Here is a 24663-nt window from a genome sequence, read left to right on the forward strand (position 1 = left end):
CGCACGCGTCAGTCACTGAAGCTCCGTGAGGCTGGCTGCAGCTGCTGCGATGTGTGATTCCATCGCTCCGCCAGTCCGCGGGATCCATATGTTGAATCATGAATCTGAGAAACACACACGCGGCGCTGCGTGCGGTCGGTCGGGAGGTCGGGAGGTCGGGAGGCTCTGCCATCAAAACTCACCTTTTTTTTAGCAGCAAAAAAAAACATATTAAAAAAAAACCAAGTTTTCTACAACTGAGTATTGAATACATCCAACTGGTACATGGCACGTGTGCACATTGCTGGGACTGGCAGGGCTTTTATCTTCACTACATTGAATTCTGCTGTACTGGATGGTTTGCCCGTCCGTTCCAAATAAAGATACAAATTTCAAAAAACAACCACAGACATGGGAAAAAGTAACAATGGCTGAGATGCTATTTTTGGTGACAGTCCTCCTAACAATGCGTGACCTGGAATAGATCTGTCTGTCAGCGGAGACACATCGCTAGAAAGCTTAATGGCTTGCAAGATGAGCAGGACGCACGCACACAAACATGGACAGAGAGAGAGAGAGAGAGAGAGAGAGGGAGGGAGGGAGAGAGAGAGAGTGGCAGAGAGAGAGGGAGGGAGGGGAGGGAGAGAGAGACAGAGAGAGAGAGAGGGAGAGAGGGAGAGAGAGAGGGAGGGAGAGAGAGTGGCAGAGTGAGTAAGAGAGAGAGAGAGACAGAGAGGGAGAGAGAGAGAGGGAGAGAGAGACAGAGAGAGACAGAGAGAGAGAGAGAGAGAGAGAGAGGGCAGGGCCCTCTGGCAAGATTTCCGATACGCTAACATGCCTTGACCTGAAAACAACAAAGCTAATGATATTTTAACTCAAAACGTATACAGTGGCGGAGGCCGGGGGGGTGGGGGGGGATTTGAGCGTCGACGCAGGGGCCTCCCCAGAGGGTGGCGGCGGTGGGCGGAACCGACGCAATTGTTCAGCGTGAGCGACGCCGGGTGAAAGCGCAGGGAAGCGTCGAGTCACGAGAGGCACGCATCACGCCAAGCAGCAGCAGCAGCAGCAGCAGCAGCAGCAGCAGCAGCAGCAGCAGCAGCGTGGCGGCGGAGACCCGCTCTACTCTACTGTGCAATATCGGGGGGGCCTCTTCGCCGGCCGGGGCGAGCCGACCGCACAATGGCCCGCACGAAACGCGGTGTGCGTGCGGGCCAATCAAAGCGATATATCGCCGTCGCTCATTGACGGAATGTCAATGCTCCCGGGGGGGGGGAGTAGGAGGGGGGAGTGGGAGGGGAGAGTGGGGGGGGCGTGACTGACCAAACAGGTGTGTGGACAGGAAGGGGAAGCCCTGCAATGATTTCACCTGGAGAGGCTGCGTCCAAAGTTGCGTACTGGACTACTTGGTTTAGGGTGCAGTACTTTGAGGTGATGGGCAGCGCTGTCTCACATCTCGTACTGCCACTCAGTACAGACAGGAAGTGCTACAGGTCCAATGTGTCATGTCTGGCCTGATCTGGGATTTTGACATTGGAAAGGCTTAACATACTGCACACAAACACATTAATAACAGTGTGCACTCGCAGTACAATGAAAGTAATTTGGTCTTCCGACCCGCAGAACGCTTCTTCGTCATACGCAGGACTAAACGTAGATGCTATGTGTGGACAATCCGGCCCGCCTGACGTTCTCCATTTAGACTGACTGACCAACGAAGACCGACGAAGAAGAGGGCGCACGGGGTATCCAGGTTTGGGTGCGCAAACCACTGTAGTGCACTGGCAAGCTTGAGAGGGGTAGAGAGACAGAGTGAAGGAGCGCTGCAATCTCAAACGGAACCACTTGATGTCGCTGTTTCTTCCCAGAATCCCCATGGCAATACCACTACAGGCTGAAGCCTTGACGCCGCCACTTCCTCCTCTGCCGGAAGCTGGCAAGCGGACACTAGCATTGGCTAGCGCGCTAACGCAGTGTCCGTCAATGCACAGCGAAGGTTCCGGTCCGTTTCGCGTGCACAACTACGGCTCATGCATTTCACGAACTGCCATTCTTTACACAACTGTACAATTGGAAGGACCCGTGGCTCCATGGACTCACACAAGGGGAATGAAGCCACCACCACCCCAAAAAAAGAAGAGCCGGCTAACTACAAACGGCAGTCTTTATTTAAGCCCTGGGCTGTTCGGCATTAGTTAGCGGCGGACCGACGTACAAGAGGAGCGCTCATCCCTTTCTTTTCTTTCCCCTTCTTTTTGCCGCCAGCGTCCCGCGATTGCATCTGACAATATTTATGCGGCCCGGCTGCAACAGAAGAAGTCCAAACAACGGACACGTGAGTATTACCTAAATGTGGGCCGACATTAGGAACTGTTTAAACATCCCCCAAACAGACAGACGACTTTGTTTACACAGAGCGAAGATGTTTCCTTTCTCTCTCCGCGAGGAGGGCATGCAGTCACGCATGAGCAAAGAGAGGACCTTTTTTTTTTTTTTTTTTTTTAAATTGCATATGCTTCACATGGCACCGGGAGTGAGAGAGGGGGGGGGGGGGTGTGAGGGTGGTGGTGGTGGTGGTGGTGGTGGTGTTGGGGGTGAGGGTGAGGGTGGGTTTGCGTGTCTGGCCCGCCGCCAGTTGACAGCTCAGCTGGATATCGTTGAACACTCGGAACCCACCGCCCCCCCCTCCCCCCAGCCTCGCAGCGTGTCACTTTGGGATTGTTTCCGCAATAGAAAGTTTATTCAACCTCTCTCTCTCTCTCTCTCTCTCTCTCTCTCTCTCTCTCTCTCTCTCTCTCTCTCTCTCTCTCTCTCTCTCTCTCTCTCGGCCATTCAGCTATTTAATCAGGGGACACGCAGGTTATTTTTCTGACAGGGCCTGGGCTGCTGCACCATCCCTAATGAACTGCTCGATACGGCAGGAATGCGCAAACCGTTTTTTTTTCTCCCCCTCCCCCTCTTCCTCCCCCCGGCCCCTCCCCCACCTCCTCTTCTTCTTCTCCTCCTTCTTCTTAGCCTCAATTAAATCCGCTGTCCAAACAAATGAGGGCCACCACTCGCCTTTCCGAAACACGGCGTCAGGACACATGGGCGGGGGAGTGGGGGAGGGGGTGGGGCCACGGTGGGGGTCACCGTGTGTGTGCATACACACAGGCAGGGTGGAGGTGAACCCCTGCGTGCCTCCCGGCCCGGAGGCGGAGGCTGCAAAGGATGCGGCCGTGGCGGGACGTCCCAGAGAGATGCTCGGAGGAGGAGGAGGAGGAGGAGGAGGAGGAGGAGGAAGGGGGGGGGGGGGGGGGAGGATGAAGAGGAAAAGTGGGAGAAGGAGCAAGAAGGAAAAGTTGGGGTAGGAGAAGGAGGAGGAGATGAAGGAGGAGGAGGAGAAAGACGAGGAAGAGGAGGAGGTGGAGGAAGAAGAGGAAGAGGAGGACGAGGAGAAAGAGGAGGAGGAACAGGAGAACGTGGTGGAGGAGGAGGAGGAGGAGAAGGAGAAAGGAGGAGGAGGAGGAAGACGATGAGGAGGAGGAGGTGGTAGGAGGAAGAGCTCCCCCCCGACGTGAACGTGACGAGCGGAGACGATGGGGGCGGAGCCAGACAGTGGGGGAGGGTGGGGGAGGGTCTCTGACGAGCGCTCCCTTGATTGACAAAGTTTACACAGGAGTCATTGTTGAGCTGTGACCTCCAGCGAGAGGTTGGTTCTGCCTGCTTAAGTCTGCAAGCGCGGCGATAAATCCCCCCCCGCCCTCCTTCCTCCCCCCCGCCAACCACCACCACCACCACCCCTAACCCCCGCCCCCCCTCCATGTGTCACATGCTCGCTGGAATGCCGAGCCTGCCTACCTTTACAGCAGATTACTATGATTGGCTGTGATGGCCCTCTCCTCCTCCCTCTAATTGCCCCTCTCCGTGGCCCCTCCCCCACCCTCCTCCCCACCGCGCACGAACAGTCCTGCTAATTCTTTCGCGCGACTCAAATGAAGAGCTAAAATTAAAACGTTTAAGGCTCTCGCTGCTGCTAGTGGGGGTGAGAGCAGGGGTGAGGGTGAGGGTGGGGGTGGGGGGTGGGGTGGGCCTTACCTGGCCGCTCCTTGCCCGTTCCCTTGCTCTCAGACAGCTTCTGTATGAGACCCTCCACCGAGGTGTTCTCCACGTTCCTCACAAATTCATGGTGCACCTGCAGGACGAGAACAGCAGCGTTGGCAGAGACAATAGCTTGTGTTTCCACTCCCCCGAGAATTGCACAAAACATGAATATCGCCATTAAAACTTCTCATGGAAACAGCTAAACTTCCAAAAATATCGCAAATATATATACATATATAAAGAAATATACATATATATATAAATCTCACTTTCAGACGTATCAATATGGAGGTATTTCTCACAAGTACACGTCAACGGACGTCACGTGACGTACGGGACGAGATTTTACGAGAATTACGGCCTGCAAATCGCAATCGTACATGGTTGGAAATTTTTTTTTTTTTTTAGCTATATCGCTTTTATTGTGCCTGGAGGAGAGTTGGGGGTGACGAAGACGAGGGAAAACGTCAAGGATGCGCACACACGTTACACGGCTACGACATTCTGAGTTAACATCAAGACAAACTGTAGCGGGAGCGTTCTCGCCTCAAGGAGAAAAGAGTTCAGTCGCCCGTGATCACTTGCAAGCCATATTTGACAGTCGAACAGGATTTGTGTTTTTTTAGCTCTCTATTACACATTGAGTTTGTGTGTCACTTAGCAACACTGGGCACTGCGGTATTATCTGTCAGGAGCGAGGTTGGTCAACGCTCACTGCCACTCACTTCGATCCCCACGTCACAGGCTGCGTTCAGACTGCGGGCGAATCTGATTCAAATCACATTCCTTCTCAAATCCAAACCACCTCCCCCGAAGGAGGATTCGATGTCATCTGTGACTGTTCGGACTACAAGAGAGCCATCCGGTTTCAACCGGGAGGGGCTAAAGAAAAGAAAAAAAATGGGATTCCCGCCGGCAGTCTGAACACGGCTACAGTCAGTTAACGGACGCACACAAATGTTGCGGCTTTTCCCCAAAAATCTTTCGGAAACACGACACAAACGCACAACTAGGAATGACGCATCTGAACGCGCCCTCTTCGTGACGGTGATTTTGCACGTCGCTTCGTTACGTCACATTGTGGGGGACACTTGATGGCACGCATACATTGTAAATAATGCCTGCTAGCTAGCGCGCAGTAGCATTTTAAATGCATTCTTTGTCTCGCTCACGTTCCATTCGCAGCTGCTCTATTTCCCACGCAGCGGCCGAGAGACAGCGGCCGAGAGACAGCGCTCAATGACTTCCTCGGTTCTGTCGCAGCACAGGAGGGATTTAGCAGAACGAGGGGGGGAAGAAAACGACGACACTTTGATCCATCAAGGCGTCTGAGCGAGGTGGCCGCCCCCCCTCCACCCCCCCCTTTTTTTTTTTTTTTTTTTTTTTTGTTTGTTTTTTTGGCTCGCGTCTCGTGTTGGGGACCGCAGTGTTTATGGCCGCCGTGCCCCGCGGAGGCGGGCGCACTCTACTTGACTGTCATTCTGTTGTGTCAGCCTGAATCATTGTTGTTGGCAGCGCGGGCCGGCCCAAGCCCTACGGGTCGGATCAGAGGAGGGGCTGGCGTTGGTTTGCTTGTTTGTTTTGGATGTGCATGTGTGCTTGTGTGTTTACCGAGGGGGAAGCCAAACGCGACGTATAGGCATGACGGGAGAGTGCATGCGTGTGCGTGCCCGTCCGTGTGTGTGTGTGTTTGTCCGTGTGTGTGTTTGTCCGTGTGTGCAGCCGAGCGGCTCACTGCCATCTCACCAAACCATTTAGATGTGCGTGATAGTGTACAGCGCAAAGAGCGGCTCTAGCATCAAACACAAACACACTCACACACATATGTGTCTGCCCCCCGGGGCCCCTGTGGTGAGGTGGAGTGCATTAGCCTTCTGTGCCCTGGCAAGAGTATGTTGGGGGTGGCGGGGGGGGAGAAGGGGGAGGGGCTAAAGCAAGACATGCTGCGGAAGAGAGGAAGTGCGCTCGGAGCCGGCGCACGCGATCTGTCAGGTGCTGCTGCCACGACAGAGGTCAACGACCTGTGTGCCCCCCCCCCATCCCCCACCCCGACTCACCACCGCTCACACGTACACACCCACATGCACGCACACACACACACGCAGACTCATCCCACGCAGACTTTCCACCACATGCTCCAAACATGCATCTGCCTTCAAGGGATCCACACACACACACACACACACACACACACACACACACACACACATGTTCACTTACAAAAACAAACACAGCACGCAACCCTGGTAGACACACCTGCACTTCTGCTCTGAGCTGAAAGCTTGTGTGTGTGTGTGTGTGTGTGTCTGTGTGTGTGTGTGTGTGTGTGCAGGAAGGGGTTCAAGGAGGGACGGGGGAGGGGCAGCACGCCACCGCCACTCTGCCTCGCCTGAACCGTGGGCACAACCCCATCAGGTGTCTTCCTGTCTTCCCTCTGCATTCTGTTCTTTCTCTCTTTGGGTTTTTGCTTTGAGTCTTTTATCGAAGAATCTCGGGTCTGCCGTCTCTCGGTTATTCCGACACCTGCAGGCTCCCACCACCGACACCCACGCCCACTGCCAATTGCTCTGTGGGTTTGTGGGTTGTCACTTCACCTCTCCTCGTTCAAAGGCCCCCCCACCCACTGTTCATAAGTCCCGTTTGCTGTCTGAGAGTGTAAACGCCAGCGTCTCGCCCCGTCAGAGGTCACATGAGGCGGAGGGCGAGTCCCTCCACACCGACACCATCTCGCAGCAACTCCATTACTGATCCGATATAAAGGTAAAGCTGATCCCCCCCCCCCCCACAAACGCCAGCTGTTTCCCTGCTACTTCAGGGCAGAAGTGGCTGTAGCTGCGTTTCCATTACACCTAGAATTGCGCAAAACCCAAATATCGCAATAAAAAAACTGGTATTGGAAACGGCGAAACTTCGGAAGACCTCTCAAATATCACTAAAAGGTCTTTACGCTCCCCTGAGGTGGTTTTTTCAGACCTATCGATATAGAGGTGCATTGCAAGTGTCATGGAAACACTTTTTTTTCGCATTTACACGTCAGCGGACGTGACGTACGGGGTCACGTGACCAGTTCACTTCAAGTGAGAAGGCCTGTTTGGTTTGGACGGACGGAGGGGACAGAATAAGTAATCACAGAGAAAAATATAACGACAATTCTTGATTGCAAACAAAAGTAAACAAACTAAAGCAACCGTAACTCTCGAGAAATCTCACGAAAATTCTGGCGGAAAGAGATTTTCACGAGAGTTACGGCTTATGCGCTTCACGCCTTTTAGTGGAAACGCCTGCAAATCGCAATCGTCCTTTAAATTGTACTTGTAAAACAATTGCAAGTTACTATCGAAGTTTTAGAAACATTGCATTTATGTTTTGCCAAAACCTGTGATGGAAACGCAGCGAGTGACTCGGCACGGGACCAAACTATTTAGAGCCCGAGTCAAATGTGCACGGGGCCATGAATAAGTAAATTAGACTGAGATCTAATGGACGGATAACTTCTGCTTCCTAGTAGGGAAGTGGCGTCTGCCAGACAGTACATCCATTTATTTATGGCGGCGTACTACAAAGAAATCATCAACCGCTACAATTGGATTTATCTATTTATGCCCCTCGCACGTAGCGGACGGCACGGTGGAGGCCTTACACTGTGTGCCCGTTCCCATACCCACGGCCCTCTCACGCACTTTGTACGAGCATGTAATTCATTTTCTTTTCCGTCTCTAAAACACGCAGCGGGCAGCTAACATGCTAAAGCGCTGACACGAGGCCAAGTGCTGGCAGAGTTCTTCTTTGGAAGCAAACGGCAGAGTGGTGCTTAGCGTTAGCGGAACGGGATCGAGGTGGTAAAGTTCGGTCAGGAAAGGAAATAGGCAAAGCGACGCAATTAAGAGACGCAAAAATGAGAATTTCTCCTGTACACGCCAAGCACGACGCAAATATGCGTATAAAATTCCCTAAGCGAAGAAAAGTCTTTGGCTACACCCAATATGGTTCTTGAGAGAGGTGACGCAGCCATTAAATGAATGACTTTCGTAGGCCTAGTTACCTTAGTGGAGAGTGGACATGTGTATTCTGCTTATTGTATTGCTAATAATGTTTGTTTTCCCTGTCTTGAGAGGGCGTGATGTGTGCGTCAGGTGCACGTATAGTTTACGTGATTTACACGGCGGCGCAGATGGAAGATACCAACTGTTTGGTTAAGAAGCGGCGCTGACAAGCAGCTTCTTGACAACATTATTTAAGTTCCTGTTGCCATAAAAGAGTTTTTTTGTTTTCCTTCGGATGTACTTATGACTTGGAGAACTTTTTGGAACAGATTTAAAACGAAAGAATAAATGATATGATTTTTCGACGTGAGAGTGAGTTGAGTGCCGACACTTCTTAAGAAATGCAGTGTTCAACGGATTACTTTCCCAACGTGCGCTTCTCTCAAAACATTGTTGTTTGGCCTGTTCGACGTTCGTGGCTCCCACACCCCTGTGTGTGTGATTGAGACACTGAGCAGTCGGGCGACGCGTGAGCGTTCAAAGGTTTTCCCTGTACCGGTCACAGCGTGCTTGGTCGGGAAAGCCTGATGCCACTAACCCTTCTCCTGTGGAGTTATTTCAACAGGCGAGCCTGTGACAGCTCCTCAAGCATCTCGTCCATTTATTTATGTTGCTCCGAACGGGAAGTGCTCACATGGAAATGATGTGGTTCATATTTGCTTAATTTAACTGTTTAATTCTGCTTACTTTTATTTAATTCTCATAAAATGACATGATTTCCTCCTGCTGTTTTTCTTTCCTTTCAAACCCTGGCGTCTTCATCGGCGTCCAATCAGCTCTTTGCAAAAAAAAAAAAGAAAATGAAAAAAAATAAGAAAAATCGACCTCTGGCACGTTCGCTGACTATTATGGTATATTATGATAGCAGCTTGTAATTTGGCCGCAAGCCGCTGGCCTCAGGTTGCGGTTCGGAGTGCTGGCGAGCTCGCTTCTGTCAAAACTTTTTTTTTTTTTTGTCTCTATTTTAAATTATTAGGACTGGCGTTTCGGGAACGAACTGCAATTCGCAGGAGCGGATACATCAAACATCCTGGAAACTGTTTAGGGGGATGAAACATATGGGATTAAGCTCAGAGAGGGAAAAAAAAATTAGAAGAAGTGCTTCCAGTTAACATGAGTCATAAAGTTTCATAACTGACAGGCTGGATGCCCGAGGTGTGTGTTTTACATTGTGCGTCTCTCGACTGAAACTGAGCTGGAGCTTTGCTCATGTTGGCATGAACATGTGTAACCTTTTTTTTTGTTTGTTTTGTTTTGTCTGCACTCTAAATGCATTTATAGTACATCACTTTATGTGTACTTTATTTTATATTGTTCATGTCTATTATTTTACAGATTTTTATTACTATTTTCCAAGGAGGACTGCACTGAAATTCTGTTGTGCCTGGCACAATGACAATAAAGTTTTATTCTAGTCTAACGTATACAAATTGAATTCTATCTCTTGTGTGATACCGGCGTCTTCCTCCCTCGCGGTCTCCTCTTACCACCTGAGATCTCACACAATCCAGACGGCCCCTCGGTTCTCCACCGCCGCCTGCGCTGAGGGTGGCGTTTAATCACCAATCACAATTAGCCGGACTGTGTTTATGTGGCTTGGAAGGAGCCCCGGCCAGCTCCGTGTTCTGATTGTGGCTGTAGCGCTGCCCATCTTCAGGAACTCCTGAGGGCCGAGTAACAGCGCTCGGCCGTCTCCGCATTCCTTCCGAGTTACCGCACCAGCCGCCGGGACCCCTGGCCGTGGAGCGGCAGCGCCCTCTGCAGGCCGGAACAAGCCGGGGCGCTCCCCCTGGCCCGGTCCCGTGCGGCGCTGGGTAAGTATGATTGTTGGATAAATAAATCCCCGGGCCGGTTAACGCGAAAGGCTGATTAATAGAGACGTGGATTGTGTTTGAAAGGCCGAGAAACACGCTGCACCTTTTTACGATCAGACGCAGTTATTTGGCAAACGGCGGGGACTTCTGTAGGTGTTTGCAGGCGGGCTGAGGGAAGGGAGGCAGGAGTGTGTGTGTGGGGGGGTCCTTCATCAGTTTTTGATTACCGGGCATACGGGGATGTATGGGACACTTCCTGGTTCTCGGTCAAGACCATTAGAGGGATCAAAGCGGGGGCATTAATTGGCGGGTCAACCAGACGCTCTCCGCGTCACGCTCACCTCTCCGATCTGGACGTGCGTCTCGTCGACGGACTGCGAGTACAGCCGGATGATCTCCTTCATGTGGACGATGTGGCTCTCTTCGATGTCCTGGAATTTCTGCGGGGGAGAAAAGAAGGAAATTGAGCGAGTGAGATCAGCGTGAAAGTGGCTTTGAACGAAGCAGAATTAGTGAAATGAGAAACACCAGCGTGTGTGTGGTGTGTGTGTGTGTGTGTGGTGTGTGTGTGTGTGTGTGTGTGTGTGTGTGTGTGTGGTCCTCGAAGGATCACTTCCCTTTTCTGCCCCTTTTCCACTTCCTTGTCTGTTTGGGTGGTCAAAAGTGCTGACACGCAGCCACAGGGACACAACTCCCAAAGCCACCAACACACAATCACACACATAAGCTACCAATTACTGCGTTACTACGTGTACGTCCATGTTAATTCTCTGGCTTTGAGCGGGGCCCATCCGAGCACAACGCTTGTGTTCACCGGGGCTCCTGGTGGTGACCAGGGCCAATGAGCGCACAACACAAACAGTCGTGAGGCAGGAAACAAGGTTTCGAGGCTGAAGGAGGGGGGGGCGGCCTTTTCCCACCGCACCACGCACAAACTTTACGCTCCTGCGCGCGCAAAGGCGCTGACGAACGCCAAGTGTTGACGCTGGCCGCGCGGAGGACACGCCCACCAACACACGCTCAGACAGAGGGGACACACATGTCGAGGCACATGTGTTTACTGTTTACAACTTGCGTCCACGTGTGCAGTCTCTCTCTCCCCCCGCCCCCCCCAGGACCCCCCCCACCTTCTCCCGAAATCGCAATGCCGGTGTGGTGGAGCAGTAACGTTGCAGCGACTGGAATGAAGAGGGGGGGGGGGCAAGTGGTGTCGCCAGGTATGCGCTGCATAACCACTGGGAAAGGTTCCAAATTACCGTACTACCACTAGAAACTACGTGTCGCTCTGTTTTCTTGTCCCAAGGCTCACTGTCCTGTTTAAAGTGTGATTAAAATGATCTTTCATGTTCTGATCTGCTTGAGAGTCGGCCATTGCTTCAGTGCCGCGACAGAGAATCTACTTGTGTTTGCACCACTATTTTGCAACTGATTGCTGAAACTTTATTTGTTGTTGTTGTTGTTGTTGTTGTTGTTGTTTAGAGGTAGCAGCGACTGGACAGATGTGTAGATGTGACAGATGTGTGTCTGTTGGGGGGGGGTTGGAAGTGAATTAGAGTATACCCAATGCAATAAACTATCCTGCACCGCTAGGAATGGGGGGGGGTGGGGGGGTGGGGGGGGCGTGTGTGCAAAGGAGAGTGACTAGCAAGCTAACTGGAACTGCGGCCATACCTGCGCTGTCTCCGCCATCTTCTGTTCGAACTCGGACTTGGCCGCGGCGTACTTCTCCACAAACGACTTGTAGCTCTCCGTCGCCTTCTTGGCCTTCACCCCAGCCTGCAAAAAACGTAAACAGCCAGACAAATGGCTATCATCAGTGTACGGATTTACACAACGGGGACCCCCGCCCCCCCCCCCCCACCCGCTTTTGTTTTCTCCCTCCGCTCGAGTGGAGGATCAGCGAGAAGCGTTTCGTGGAGGGTGGGGGGAGTGGGGGGGGGGGGGGTTCGAGTTTCGGCGCCCCCCCTTCATGCCTTATTACCGCGCCGTGATTACGCGGGCTTGTGCGTACGTGCAAAGTGTGCACCCCCCCGCCACACACCACCTTCTCCTATCCCCTGGCCAACAGACCTTGTCCACGTCTCTCTGGGTGGCCCCCTCTTTGCGCAGGCGCTCCTGCTCCACCGTTTTGGTGTTGTAGATCTCCTTGGATTTGTGCAGGGCCTGGGTGGTGGTCTGGATGTTCTGCACGGCCTCCAGCGTGGACGCCACCTCTTCTTTTGTCTGCCGGGACAGACACACAAATAAATACAGAAATGCTTCTAAAATCAGCTAAGGGGCCGTTTACATGGACACAGATTTTTTTTTTTTTTGAAACCGCACATTTTCGAAAACACTCTAAAGAAAGAAATGCTTTTACTCGAAGCCGCATTAAAAAAAAAACAAAAAACGGGTACGCTGGAACGAATGAAAACGACGTAGTACCTATGCCCGGCCTGGTGTGGCGCCGCAACTTTGCTCCCTGAATGCGGAAGAAGAAGAAGAAGAAGAAGAACACCTGAAGCGCGCCGCCAGCAGAAGCTAGCCTCGCTAACGTTAGCGCCACTGAGAACCGAACGAAGGATCGCTCGTGAGAAGACGGTGCGGATAAACGACAAAGATGAACTTCTGCTTCGAGTTACTTCACAACACAAATTCTTACAAGGCCCATGTTAAGGTTGACTGGGAAGTAAAAGTTCGCTAACGTTCTGGTCATTTAGGTTTCCTGCCTCAACCAGGGGTTCACAGTTAAGGGTTAGGGGTTTACAGCTGTGACTTCGGCGTTTACACGAATCCGGGCAAGCTGGCGTTGTCAAATTTGTCCTCCCTCAGGAGCGTTTTCGAAAAAAAAAAGTGCGGTTCCAGTGAAAACACCGGACTTGTGTAAACGCAAGACCCAAGCACATGTATTCCTATGTTTTCAGAGAAACCCCATATCCGTGTAAACGGGGGCGTAAGAACAGCGTGGCAAACAATGAATGCAAGCCTCCCTCATCACTCGGCCCCGGAGCTGTCTCGGGAAAATCTGTGGTTCACATAAGAGGCTATTTGTCTGGAAACCTTTTATTTAAGAAGAAGAAGAAGAAGAAAGACGGGCACATTTCTGTAAGGACAGAGGTCCTTTTGCAAAACAGAGTGCCTTGTGTTGAAGGCGCAGCACCAGAAACACACAGATGAACTGTTTTGACAGCAGTGGTCGTTGCTGAGCTCCAGAACTGAACTGTTTTCTTCAGCTCGTCACCTCAATGTACTGGAGACACATTCAAAGATAATGCAACCGATTCGGGAGAGTCGCTGCAAGTCTCACGGGCCACACAGCAAGTTTGCTCATTTGTTTTGCCTATCATCATCGTCATCATCATCATCATCATCATCATCACCGAAGCTGCCGCCGTCGCTCATTACGACGCAGTTATCATGTAACGTAAACATGGGGAGGGGAGCAGCGCCGCTGAACCCCCCCACCCCCCCGCCCAATAATGCACGAGCTTGGAGCTGCCGCTGCAGGACGGCTGTTTGTTTTTCCATCACCCCTGCCTGCCTTGCAACTGCACTATGTGCTGCATCTGCCACTTGGCCAAGACACACAAAGCGAGGCAGCCGGCGTGGGAAAATCACAGGGAGGAAGTGTAATTGGCCGCTTTGTTTTACTGAATGAATAATGTGGAGCTCTGTTTGCTTGTTTTTTTTGTGTGTGTGTGTTTTGTTTTTTTCAGTTTGTTGTGTGGCTGGACGCCCGAGATACACGTCGAGGGCGTGGACGCGGGGCAAGGAGGAGATAGTGGGGCGAGGTGGTCAGAACGTTGCAAGAGTCAGCATTTCTATTCGGTTGAGGGTCAGGGGTCGTTTTCAGGATCTGTAATTGTGCATTTTTCCTGGGGAAAATGTACTTCTGGACATGGGTTCTAGCACACATTGTTACTGGCAGAATATGTATTGCAGCAGAACAAACATTTTGTTTACAGTTTACTGCCAGGCCAGGGCGCACCAGTACCACAAACTGCAGACCTATTTCATGAACCTCTTCTCCAAACATGCAGCAAATGTGTATTCTTCCCATTGCAGCATGGGGCTGTTACATCCTGAACTGGCAGGAAGAATGGAAGAATGACAGGACGGACTCGTTTCAGGGATGTAACTGAGTTCCACGTGTCGTTCCTCACCTTCTTATGTGCTTTGGCCTGCTCCTCCACGTACTTCTGCACATCTTTGATGAGTTCCTGTAGTTTTCTCACGAGCTCCATGTGACAGCTCGCCAGCTTCTCTGTTGAGCTCTTGAACACATCCCACACTGGAGCAAAAGTCCTGGGATGACAGGGGAGGAGGAGGAGGAGGAGGAGGAGGAGGAAGAGGAGGAGGAGAGACACCTCAGCAGCCAGCCCAAAAGGGAGATTTCACACCTCATGCATCATGCAGAGGGTCGAGGCGTGTTTGGACTCACCCGAGCTGAGAAAAGTTTCCCGCTGACTTGGCAAGTTTGGTCATGGACCTCGCGTACGTCTCCTCGATGGTGCTCCTGAAGAGAGCAACGTGAGTTGACGGAGGTGATGGAGACACAAGGTGGAGAAAAGTGAACTTAAAACAGGCAGAATGTCGATTTCTTTTCCCCCTCCCAGGCTCCCAAGGAGCACAGGAGTACTTTGCTTGGTTCCTGCTAAAAATCAATGACAAAAACAAAACACTCAAGCAAAAACACAGGTACAGACACCTGGCAGTGGGTTATTATTAGCATGAGGGGTTATCAGCACCCTTTGTGACGTCACAGAAAGCTCCACATATCCACAAATGAATGCTTTTAGCTTTCTAAGCATTCTAACAGTGCATCGTGGGAAGACGCGTCAACACCTCCACACTGGCGGTGACAGAAATAGCAAAAAAAATAAAATAAAAAAAATCCACGACGGTTTTCGGGGGTCGTTGATGTTACAAATCCTTTTTAACCCCCCCCCCCACCACCACCACCACCACCACCACCACCACCCCCCCACTCCCTTCTGCAGCGCAGCGACCCTCGCCTCCCTCGCTTGCTGCGTTCAAGAAGCCTAAATTATGCATCTCGCATTCAGGCAGCATCTCCGCGCCTCTCTGCCCTTCCTCCGCAGGAACCGGGTCAGCCAGGGGGGAACGGGACAAATGTCTACGAGCCCGCACGCACACAGGCTTACGCTTCCATTAAAAACCGCGCGCGCACGCACACACGCGCACACACACACACACACACACACACACACACACACACACACACACACACACACACACACACACCACAACTACCTGTACGAAAACAGAAACACACAGCGTGACACCACTCTGTGTCACGCTTCAGCTGCACAGCAGGGGGTTCCATTCTCACCTTCGCTTTGAAAAAGTGAGCTATTTTTACACGTCCGCTGGTCTAAACACGGCCAGAGGAGCTCTTAAAGTAGTTTGGGCTTCGACGGCTCATGGTCACGCCAATGCATGTGGAGCAAATGGACGTGTATCAAAACTGGAGCACCGCTTTCGTCGAGAGAGAACCCGGGGCAGAAGGCGCCACCACATTGTACCGAGCGCCGCTGTCCACTAGAGGGAGCCAGAGTGCAGAATTTAGGAGAAGCCTGGCATATTTTCCCCTGAAACGTAAAGGAGACAGAAGCTAATTTATTTAATATTTATTGTTTTTTTGTTTGTTTGTTTGTTTGTTTTTAAACTTTTTCTTATTAAACATTTATATCGCGACAGACAAACTTTGGTGTAAACACATACACATACACTCTCCAGCAATACTGGTTCAGGACAGAAATTCTTCAATCAGCTCTGCCAAACATGATTAACAATACAATAAGCGGAATACATGTGTCCACTGTCCACTAAGATAACTAGGCCAGGGGTGGGCAAACCTTTTGACTGGCGGGACACAATGTGTTCTAAAATGTGAGCGAGGGGGCCGGAAGTAGAAAACATGTTGTTTAATGTCTACTGAAAATGAACAAAAGCGTATCACAAAATATGTGTTTCTGAAGCCCCATGGTATTTAACTCTTTATTGAAATGACTCTTGTAAATAACACTGAAAAATGGATGACATACAGCCATTTTATGACTTACTATTAATATCATTTCTTCAGGTTTGGCAGGCCGGATTAGGAAGCCAAACGGGCTGCATATGGCCTGTTAAGCTTTCTATATACTATAGAAATACATACTCACATAATCTCAATACTGCGTAGTTGTTTCCAAATAAAAAAGTTACAAATTTACTGTTTTATTCTCATTTTGTTAAGCATCGCGCGAGCCACAAGAGTCCGATTGGCTGAGTCAGAAACACACACCTCTAGTACAGTCTCACTACTGCACTACTGCACTACTGCACACCAGCCGTTGTTGTTATTTCGCCACCCGCGCCAGGTGTTCATTCCATCTGCCGAGACCACCACCAAGAGGACGACCCCTTTTCTCCCCAAACAGAAGGCAGGAACAACAACACACAGGTTCCGCTTGAAGCGGTGAGGCAATGTTTGGGCAGGAGAGCTGTAAACACGGGGCTAAATGTGACGCCCTTCGAAAGGGGATCGCGTTTCAACGCTGCGGGCGATTTCAAGTGTGTCATACATGATTGGGAGGTGATGAAAGGTCTCCAGCCTCTCTCTCTTTCTTTCTTAGCGGCATTGCGTAACATCCAGATCGACCTCTCGTTGACGACGCGGCAGGCAGCGTCTCAACGCGCTTCTGTTAAAACCCCGAGGGGACAAACCGCGTCTGCCGAAGTGTTTTGCAGTTTCAGTGGGTGAGTGAAACCGCTCAGCGTTTAAAATACTGACACACATGATATCGAAACCAGCGTTGTTTCTATTTCAGGACACGTCTTACGCTTGACCTTACTCCGCCCACCGATTCTGGGACCTTTTTTTTATTTGGGCCACGTCCGCCTATTTATAAAGGGGAAAGTGGTTGCCAGCATGTAGCAGCCTTCGTGTAGGCACACTGGCGAGGTGGGCGATGACTGCAGCCATCAGGCATGCAGGAGCTCTTGCAGCAAAAGCAACTGGGCGTTGCCACAAACTCAACACAATAGAAAAAAAAAGTAGAGCAGGCCGACTCTGTGGTAGACTTGAACTCTGGTGGGAAAACCGCAAGGTCTGGCCGGGCCTGACAGATCAGCGGTCCGGTGACTCACCACCAGCAAACACAACACAACACAGCACAACACAAGCTCCTCACCTCTCTCTGATGAAGTCCGTCAGCTCCTTGGAGGATATCTGGCCGTGCTTCATGTTGTGGTACAGCACGTCGAAGCCATTGTTTTTTTCACCCTGCGGAGAAGTTAGAAAAAAAGAGATCAACCACCGAAACCATCGTCCAATCGTCAGCGACCCACAGCGGCCCGGATTCTACCGCGAAGGCCTTCTCCAGCAGCGCCCTCGCTGTCTGCATGCTGTCCAGCTGCATCTGCAGCAGCCTCTGGTCAACCATGCTCATCTTAGCCACGCACATGGACAATAGCGAGATGGAAACCCCGATAGTCTAGATTCTGGGTGGAAGAGGAAGCCGGTCCGCGCCACCGTCCGTCTCTTGGTGTGTTTTTGTGTAACCATGCCACTGCGTAGCGGTGTTCGGTTGCAGCGACGCTTTAAAAAATGCAAATACGCCTCTGAATAATTAAAGCCACTTGTCGGATCCAAACTGCCGGGAATGGTTTTGATATTCTAGGCTGGATCCAAGAATGTATTTTACCAGGAGATCTCTCCACCACAGATGGGCAAATCCAGTATAAAACATGCATGCAAGTGTAAAAGATTCATACTTTTCTATATTATCCACTGTCTGATCAGTTCAAAGCACCTGGCTTGCAGAGCTGCCGGTTCATGTCGCACGAGGAAAATTGTCTGCTAAAAAAAAAAATATCACTATGAATTATTTTTGGACGGAGAGACAAATTATTGTGGATAAAATGTTGCTGCAGTGAACATGGGACCTTGAACCCGTAGGCCTGTACAAAGGCAACCGCCTCTACCTGGCGTTAGCAAAAAGTCAATCAATCACCCCCAAGTCAAACAGGAGGGCGGGCCGTCCCAGGAGGCAAACCTGCAGATTAAAAGCGTAGGCGTGCACGTCGGCGCTGTGCAGTCGGCGACAGCGTTTAGAAGCAGCGGCACACACTCCTGCTCCGCTCCCACAGTTTTCGCTGTGAGCTGCCGCCGTCGCACTCGACGCCCGCCGCTGCCGCCGCCGCCGCAGAGTGACCTGAGTGCAGCGTGTCGGGGCCTGGAAATACCGAGGCTCAGATAAGCCGCCGTTGCAACCGCCGCACGAATCCTGCAGCCGACAGGCTGCGCTCGTCAGCGCCAATCACAGTCCGGAACAAAATGGGTCAAATTACAAATTGATTAAAAATCCAAGGAGGAGGTGGGAGGTAAAGGCGTTTGTTCTTCTTGTATTACTCTTTGGACTGAGACATGCAGACCAGGTGTTTACATCATCTGCATTCACACTTATACATTCGTCCTGCCACAAGTTCCCCTCTGTGACCACCCGTTGACTGCAAGGTTGGTCATCATCATCAGTTATTTGAGAGAAAAAATAAATAAATCTTCAATGAAAACATGTGGATTAAAGATGAATGAAATAACTTGACATTGTATTACTATGAATAAAAAAATGTCTAATTGTTCTAAATAACTGAACGATGAATTAAAAAGACAAAGTTCAAATCTGAATTTGAATGTGTGGCACATTATTGTTTTGAAACGTGACCGCTCCCAATGTGTGACCTCTGGGGTCGACTCGCCCTGATGTGATCCACATGTGCAGCAGAATGAGGCATGACACACACCTCATTGCACAGGCCATATGGGCCGTGTGTGTGTGTGTGTGTGTGGGTTAGGGTGCAGGTCCGCTTCAGAGTCGGACACAAACGCGGCTGCTTCTTTTTCTGCGGCGGCGTCGTTCTTGGAAAATCGTTAGGAACCGACTGAAATCAGCAGACGCACACAAAAGAGGTTCTGGGCCGTCATTGCGACACGGCTGAGGCCGGCTCTTCCCCGAATGTTTGCTCTCGGGCTCGGCGGAGCTTCGACCCGGCAGCCTCGCAGATACTTCCTGGTTCCTGGAGTCCAGCGGCGTCAGCAGTTTGAACCGCAGGATGCAGCGTCAGCGCCGCCCGGGCCGACACCACGTCTCACATCTTGGACTTTTAATGTTTATTTTTTTAAACGGAGCGACCGCCTTGCTCAACAACGTCGGCGATATGAAAGCCATCGACAAAAAAACAAGAAAAAAGGAAAAAAAGACAGAAAAAAGGGGGGGGGGAGGGGGAAAAAAGCCCCTTGTGACATCACAAACGGCTGCTTTTCAGAAACGGCGTGCATTCTGAGAGCTGGAGCAAGCAAAAGAAGTGAAGGCCACTATCAATGCGTACATGAACAAGAAACGGCTGCAATATTCAAATTGAATTCAAATTCAAATATTCATAGGACCAAAATAGAAAAAAAGCTCCCGCACACTGCTCGACTCGCTTCCTTTGCTTCTTACTGCAACATGTCGGTCAAGAGACCTTCATCAGGCATCACATGTGATGGTCTTACTGGGGGGTGGCGCCCTGCTCCGACCCACCTCTCTCATAGGAGAAATAAAATAACAACAACAACAAAATAAAAGTAGATAAAGATAGAAAATAGATAATAGATAAGGATACATTTTTAAAAAAAGAGTTGGTTTTTTTTTCCGTTACGCGGCAGATTTTAAGAACTTTTATTAGCCCTGTGGTTCCCGCAGCGACCGGGACCAAAGGTCCAGATATCCGGATCAAAAACTCTTCACACCTGATCGACAAAGCAAATGGACGGCGACGGTTGACGGCATCGCCAGCGCTCGAGGGGCAGGAGGCGGGAAGAGTCGAGGAAACCAGGAGATGAGAGGAAAAGAGAAAGGTGGATAAGGGGCCCGGCAGCGCTGAACACAAACAGAGCAGAGCGGCAACAGGATGAGAGTCCACTCTGTGCCGGGCCTGTGCTGAATGTGACACCTCTCAATACAAAAAAAGAGAAGGAAAATAAAAACAAACACAGGAACACAGGAACAGAGGGAGAAGGGGTGGGGGGGGGCTTAGTCAGGTTACAATAGTGGGCCTGATTCTGAAAGAGAGCGTGAAACAAAGCAGCAGCCGAGAACACTGAGGTCACGACCTTCACGACGGACTTCATACGTTCTGTGCGACGCTTTAGTACGAACCGTGAAATAGCACCGAGAACAAAGTCGGCGGAAACGGGAGGATGTTCCGATCAGGCAGAAGCAGTCGAGAGCAGAGTCGGACCAGGGGAGGCCAAACGATCCTTCATCCCCTCAGCTATCAGACTGTACAACTCCTCATAGCTCCCCCACTTGCACTTCTTAATGTATTTGACTTGTTGTATGTGCTTACATGTGATGATGTTGTTGTGTGTCTTTCATGCATTTTATATGAGCGGCTGGATCCAATGATTTCCCTACTGGGACAAATAAAGTATCCATCTCTCCATCTATCTCTCCATCTATCTCTCCATCTATCTATCCATTATGGTCGGGCCATGCATGGCCCATTAAGCTTTTTAATCCAGACCGCCGAACTTGACGAAATGATGTCAGTAAAAGTCATAAAATAGCCGTCCGTCAATCCTTTCAGCGTAAAATCCCAGGATATATTTCTATCTCCTACCAGGTGGGTCACCAAAACACTCCATCCATCTGCTGCTGCTCCGGCCCCTCTGGCAAAGTGTAGAAGCCATGGTGGCCCATGGGTCAAAAAGTTTGCCCATCCCTGCTTTAGACTGAAGAATACACACACACACACACACACACACACACACACACACACACACACACACACGGGTCACCGTGGCCAGACCCCTAGAGTGCAGCCAACACAGAGCGGTCAGGCAGCGGGGATGACATCATCAGCGGCTGCCCTCTGTCACATGACCGCGTCGTAAAAAAAAAAAAAGCCATCGCATTGGACTTGAGCTGCACTGCGGTCGGCCGGGGCTTCTGTTTGTGGTGCAAACAGCCACAGTGGGAGGAGCCTTGACCGCCACATGTCATCAGGGATGTCCAGAGTGTGTTAGTGGGCAAACACGAAAAACGCTCTCTGCTAAATTATTACTTTTAGGATCAATTCCCTCGTATGTGATCCTCCCACTGCCTCCGCCAGCTCACGTGGCAGAGAGTTGTTGCTGTCGTTGTTGTTGTTGTTGTTGTTGTTGTTAAAGAGAAGCAAAGCCTTTGGAGGGCCGAAGACGGCAAACACAGCAGGGACGGATCGAAACCAGAAGTTGCCAACGCGTTGACGCAAGTCGTCTCCGCGTTGGGAAACTTTGCTGAAACAGCAGTGGATTTTCCGGAGTTTCTTCCCAACACTGTCGTCATTGCGCTAGAAGAGGCGTCGGCGCCCTTCCTGACATCACAAAGTGAGGCGCGCTCTTTCAATGAGCGTGCGCGAGGACACTGAGTGAAGCGCAGACATTTGCGGGACGCTCACTCAGAGGCCAGGGCTGGCTGGCATGGGCAAGCTAAGGCCCGGGGGCTATACGCGGCCCGTCAAGCTTTTCAATCCGGCACGGCACAAAATTTGTTTATTCATAGTCAAGTCATAAAATAGCTGAACTTCATAAATTCTTATCAGTGTTTTCCGAGCAATTTCAGAAAAGAGCTAGAGACACATATTTTGTTGTAATGCTTTTCTTCCCTTTCAATAACATTAAACCATATGTTTTCTGCACATCTCATGATATATTTCTTTATATGGTGGGTCAGGTGGGTCACCAAAACCCACCTGTCAAATTGCAGAACTCGCTGCGGCTCACCAAGTTAAAAGGTCCCCCCCCGGGCGCTAGAGACCTGTCACTGCTGGGAGACACAGGCATTTAAAGAGCATTTAGCAGCAACAACAACAACGACAACGACAACACAAGCCATTGTCGAGCAACACTGTGCTTTCGCGGTTTTCTCTTGAAAGCGAGGCCGGCAAGAGGCAAAAAAAAAGAAAAGAAAAAGCGTTTCTTCACTGTTCGTCCCCGTCACTCTTTGCCTCATTTATTTGCAACACTTAAGACATCTGATGACAACTTGCTCACAGTCAGCTGTGCGAGAACCGATTGACCACACGTACGCACTCGCAGGCCAAAATGAAAAAGCAACACGGCGGAGAGAAAGAAGGCCACGCCGGGGCCGTTGGCCTGCCGCATCAGCAATGTTTGCTTATCACAGCCGTCTGATTTTCCCATGATATGCTGGAGGCTACATGCTAACGCATTCCACGTTAAATTGAACTCCACAGGCAAAAACAATAGGTGAGCAACTCACTGCACTCATTAACCCGGTCTACAGTCAGCTAGCTGGCTGGCTAGCTGGGGCATTTCGGTAACATCTCGTAACACATTAAAAGGTATTTTGAATCAGACCTCAGGGAACTGGCGAAAGTACAATGTAAGGAGAAAAACAAAGAAAAGGGGAAATAGGCGTCTGAGCTGTGCAGAGAGCGCTAGTCAGAGGAAGTGGCAGAACCCGCAACCGGTTTTGAGGGAAGAAAGAAAAACCCTCTGACAGTGGGAAGTAACACGGCGGTAAACTTGAGTATGCGACATTTAATTCCTACAGAACTTGTTTGCTAAGGCGCCGAAGATCCACAATGTGATTACATGTCAGGGAATGAACAAAGCAGCGCAAGGTCCTTCATGGACAAAGGTGTGTGTAATTGCACTGCTAAGGTATGTATCGCTGACAGCCTCTCGTGCCTCTGTGTGTGTGTGTGTGTGTGTGTGTGTGTGTGTGTGTGTGTGTGTGTGGTGATGATTTGCAGTCAAGTCAAAGGGAAATGGATGCACATCCTTATGCCAAGTGCGCACGTGTCCCGCATGTCAAACACACAGCTGATCTTCGCCCATCACTAGATCCACTTGTGGTCCGACGGGGGCGCACAAAGGGCAGATTGACGAATCAGGAGCGACCCCGCTCTCCTCCTTCGCCTTTTAGTCAATAACGGAGACTTGAGGGCTTGACAATATTTTCTTTCTCCCTGTATTTTGAAGCTCACAGTGTGGTTATTCAGCAAGGTTGCTGTCACACCCACCAGGCGTCAAAAGAAGATCCCCAGAGGCCTCAGCCACCTGGATCGGAGGTCAGCTGAGGCTGAAGAAACTAGGGCAAGGCTTCCCACCCAAGGGAAGACGAGAACATACTGAGGAGGATTAAAGTCACTTCGTCGACAAATCAGCCCCAAAAAGATGTGGCGATCGTGTGTGTGTGTGTGTGTGTGTGGGGGGGGGGGGGGGCTCAGGAACCAAAGCCTGAAGGAGCAGAGGAAAACCAGTGCTGAGCAGATTATCAGAACAAATGAATTCAAGATGTTTCTTGTCGTACAAGAGATCATGCAAGGTGAATGAGGAACAAGTCAACTGTGTGTGAGACAACATATCGACTCTGTCATCAAAACACAAACAAGCAATGTATGACAACACACATGCCTGAAGACTGTTGTTTTAGGTCAACGTTGTTTTCCTTTCAACTGGAGCCGAATGGTTTGGACGATATTTTCATTGGCTGGGAAATAAAATTAAAAAAACAAAAACAAAAACAACAACACACCGAATGGCCAAAAGTCAGAAAGAGGAAATGCAGTGAGTAAGACTTGCACTTATCAACCTGCTATATCCCAGCCACGTCAAGTCGCGCGAAGGAAACTCACGCCTAGCTAGTAAACAGAACAAAGAACGGACTACAAAAGTGAATAAAGCACACAGCGGACGGCGTAAATAAAATAAAATAAAAAAATAGGCATGTGTCGGCAACGTCGCAGGGTTCATTTGTCGACTTTTTCATCAGCTCTCCAACTTATTAAACATCTGGCCTCTCACTGAAACTTCGTGGCGGAAGAATACTGAGGCGGACGGCCGAAGGCGAGTGAGTGACAACGCCGCTGACCAATAGCATTCCAGGAACACACCATAAACATTCCAAGCGAGCCTGAGAGGGCCAATTAGTAGCAGCCGGGGTGGACCCTCCGATGTTTCAAGTTAGATCGCCTCACAGAGGCCCAAACCCCGGGGTAGCGACATTAAACAGCCGAGAAAATGAACCATGGCCGACGGGCTGCTGACTGCAAAGTCTGGCCGCTGCCGGACGCCGCTGCCTCGGTGCAGCGAGCACAGGAAGCAGACGAGAGCTTCGGCCGTGTGGTTAACGCTCGGTTTACTGGCTGACACGACTGTGGTCGGGAGGGAACACAGCAGAAGAATAATAAGGAATAGCGCCGGGTGTGAAAAGCTGCAGTTTAAAAGCGCGACCTACCCAGAAATTCTCCAGAAAATAGGGCGTTATCATCTTGTTACGTTCCTCCTTGTCGCTCCTCTTGAATTGGTTATTATGCAACTTTTACGAGGTAAAAAAAAATAATATATATATATATATATCCACCGTCCTCCCCCGTTTCTGTTCTTGTCTGCCTTTCCCCGTTTTCCTCCTCTCCCCTTTCTTCTCCTCCCTCCCCACCTAGACTCCACCTCCACTTCGTTGGACTCGCTCAAGACTGTCTGCTCCGACTTGTGACGGGTGAAACAGCGCCCCCAATGGTGGGTAGTAGAAAAAACACGTACCGAGGCAGACTGTCAAGAGGTCGAATGCTGCCTTCATGTGCTCCTCGTAAATATCAAAGAGTGAATATGATGCAACTGCTCAGAGCACACAATACATTTGTCCTTTGATGGAGTTCTAGAAAATTCTGATGGATCTTAGTGTTTTCACTACTGAGGAATTAATGTG

The 24663-nt window shown here is 50.5% G+C and overlaps 1 protein-coding gene across 1 annotated transcript; it reads right to left on the reverse strand.

Moving 5' to 3' along the window:
* Nucleotides 1-3991: 3991 nt before the first annotated feature.
* On the reverse strand, nucleotides 3992-24385 carry LOC142879871 (F-BAR domain only protein 2-like). Its single transcript, XM_076013400.1, has 8 exons — nucleotides 24193-24385; nucleotides 17095-17186; nucleotides 14337-14411; nucleotides 14059-14200; nucleotides 11987-12139; nucleotides 11588-11692; nucleotides 10258-10356; nucleotides 3992-4150 (listed from the first exon to the last, which is right to left on the reverse strand). Exons 1-8 carry the CDS (start codon nucleotides 24223-24225, stop codon nucleotides 3992-3994), a joined length of 858 nt encoding a protein of 285 aa, XP_075869515.1. The 5' UTR covers nucleotides 24226-24385.
* Nucleotides 24386-24663: the final 278 nt, after the last annotated feature.

The sequence above is a fragment of the Nelusetta ayraudi genome, unplaced genomic scaffold, assembly GCF_046127955.1.
Source record: "Nelusetta ayraudi isolate G7.1 ecotype Tasmania unplaced genomic scaffold, CSIRO-AGI_Nayr_v1 ptg000147l, whole genome shotgun sequence".
NCBI classification, from domain to species: domain Eukaryota; kingdom Metazoa; phylum Chordata; class Actinopteri; order Tetraodontiformes; family Monacanthidae; genus Nelusetta; species Nelusetta ayraudi.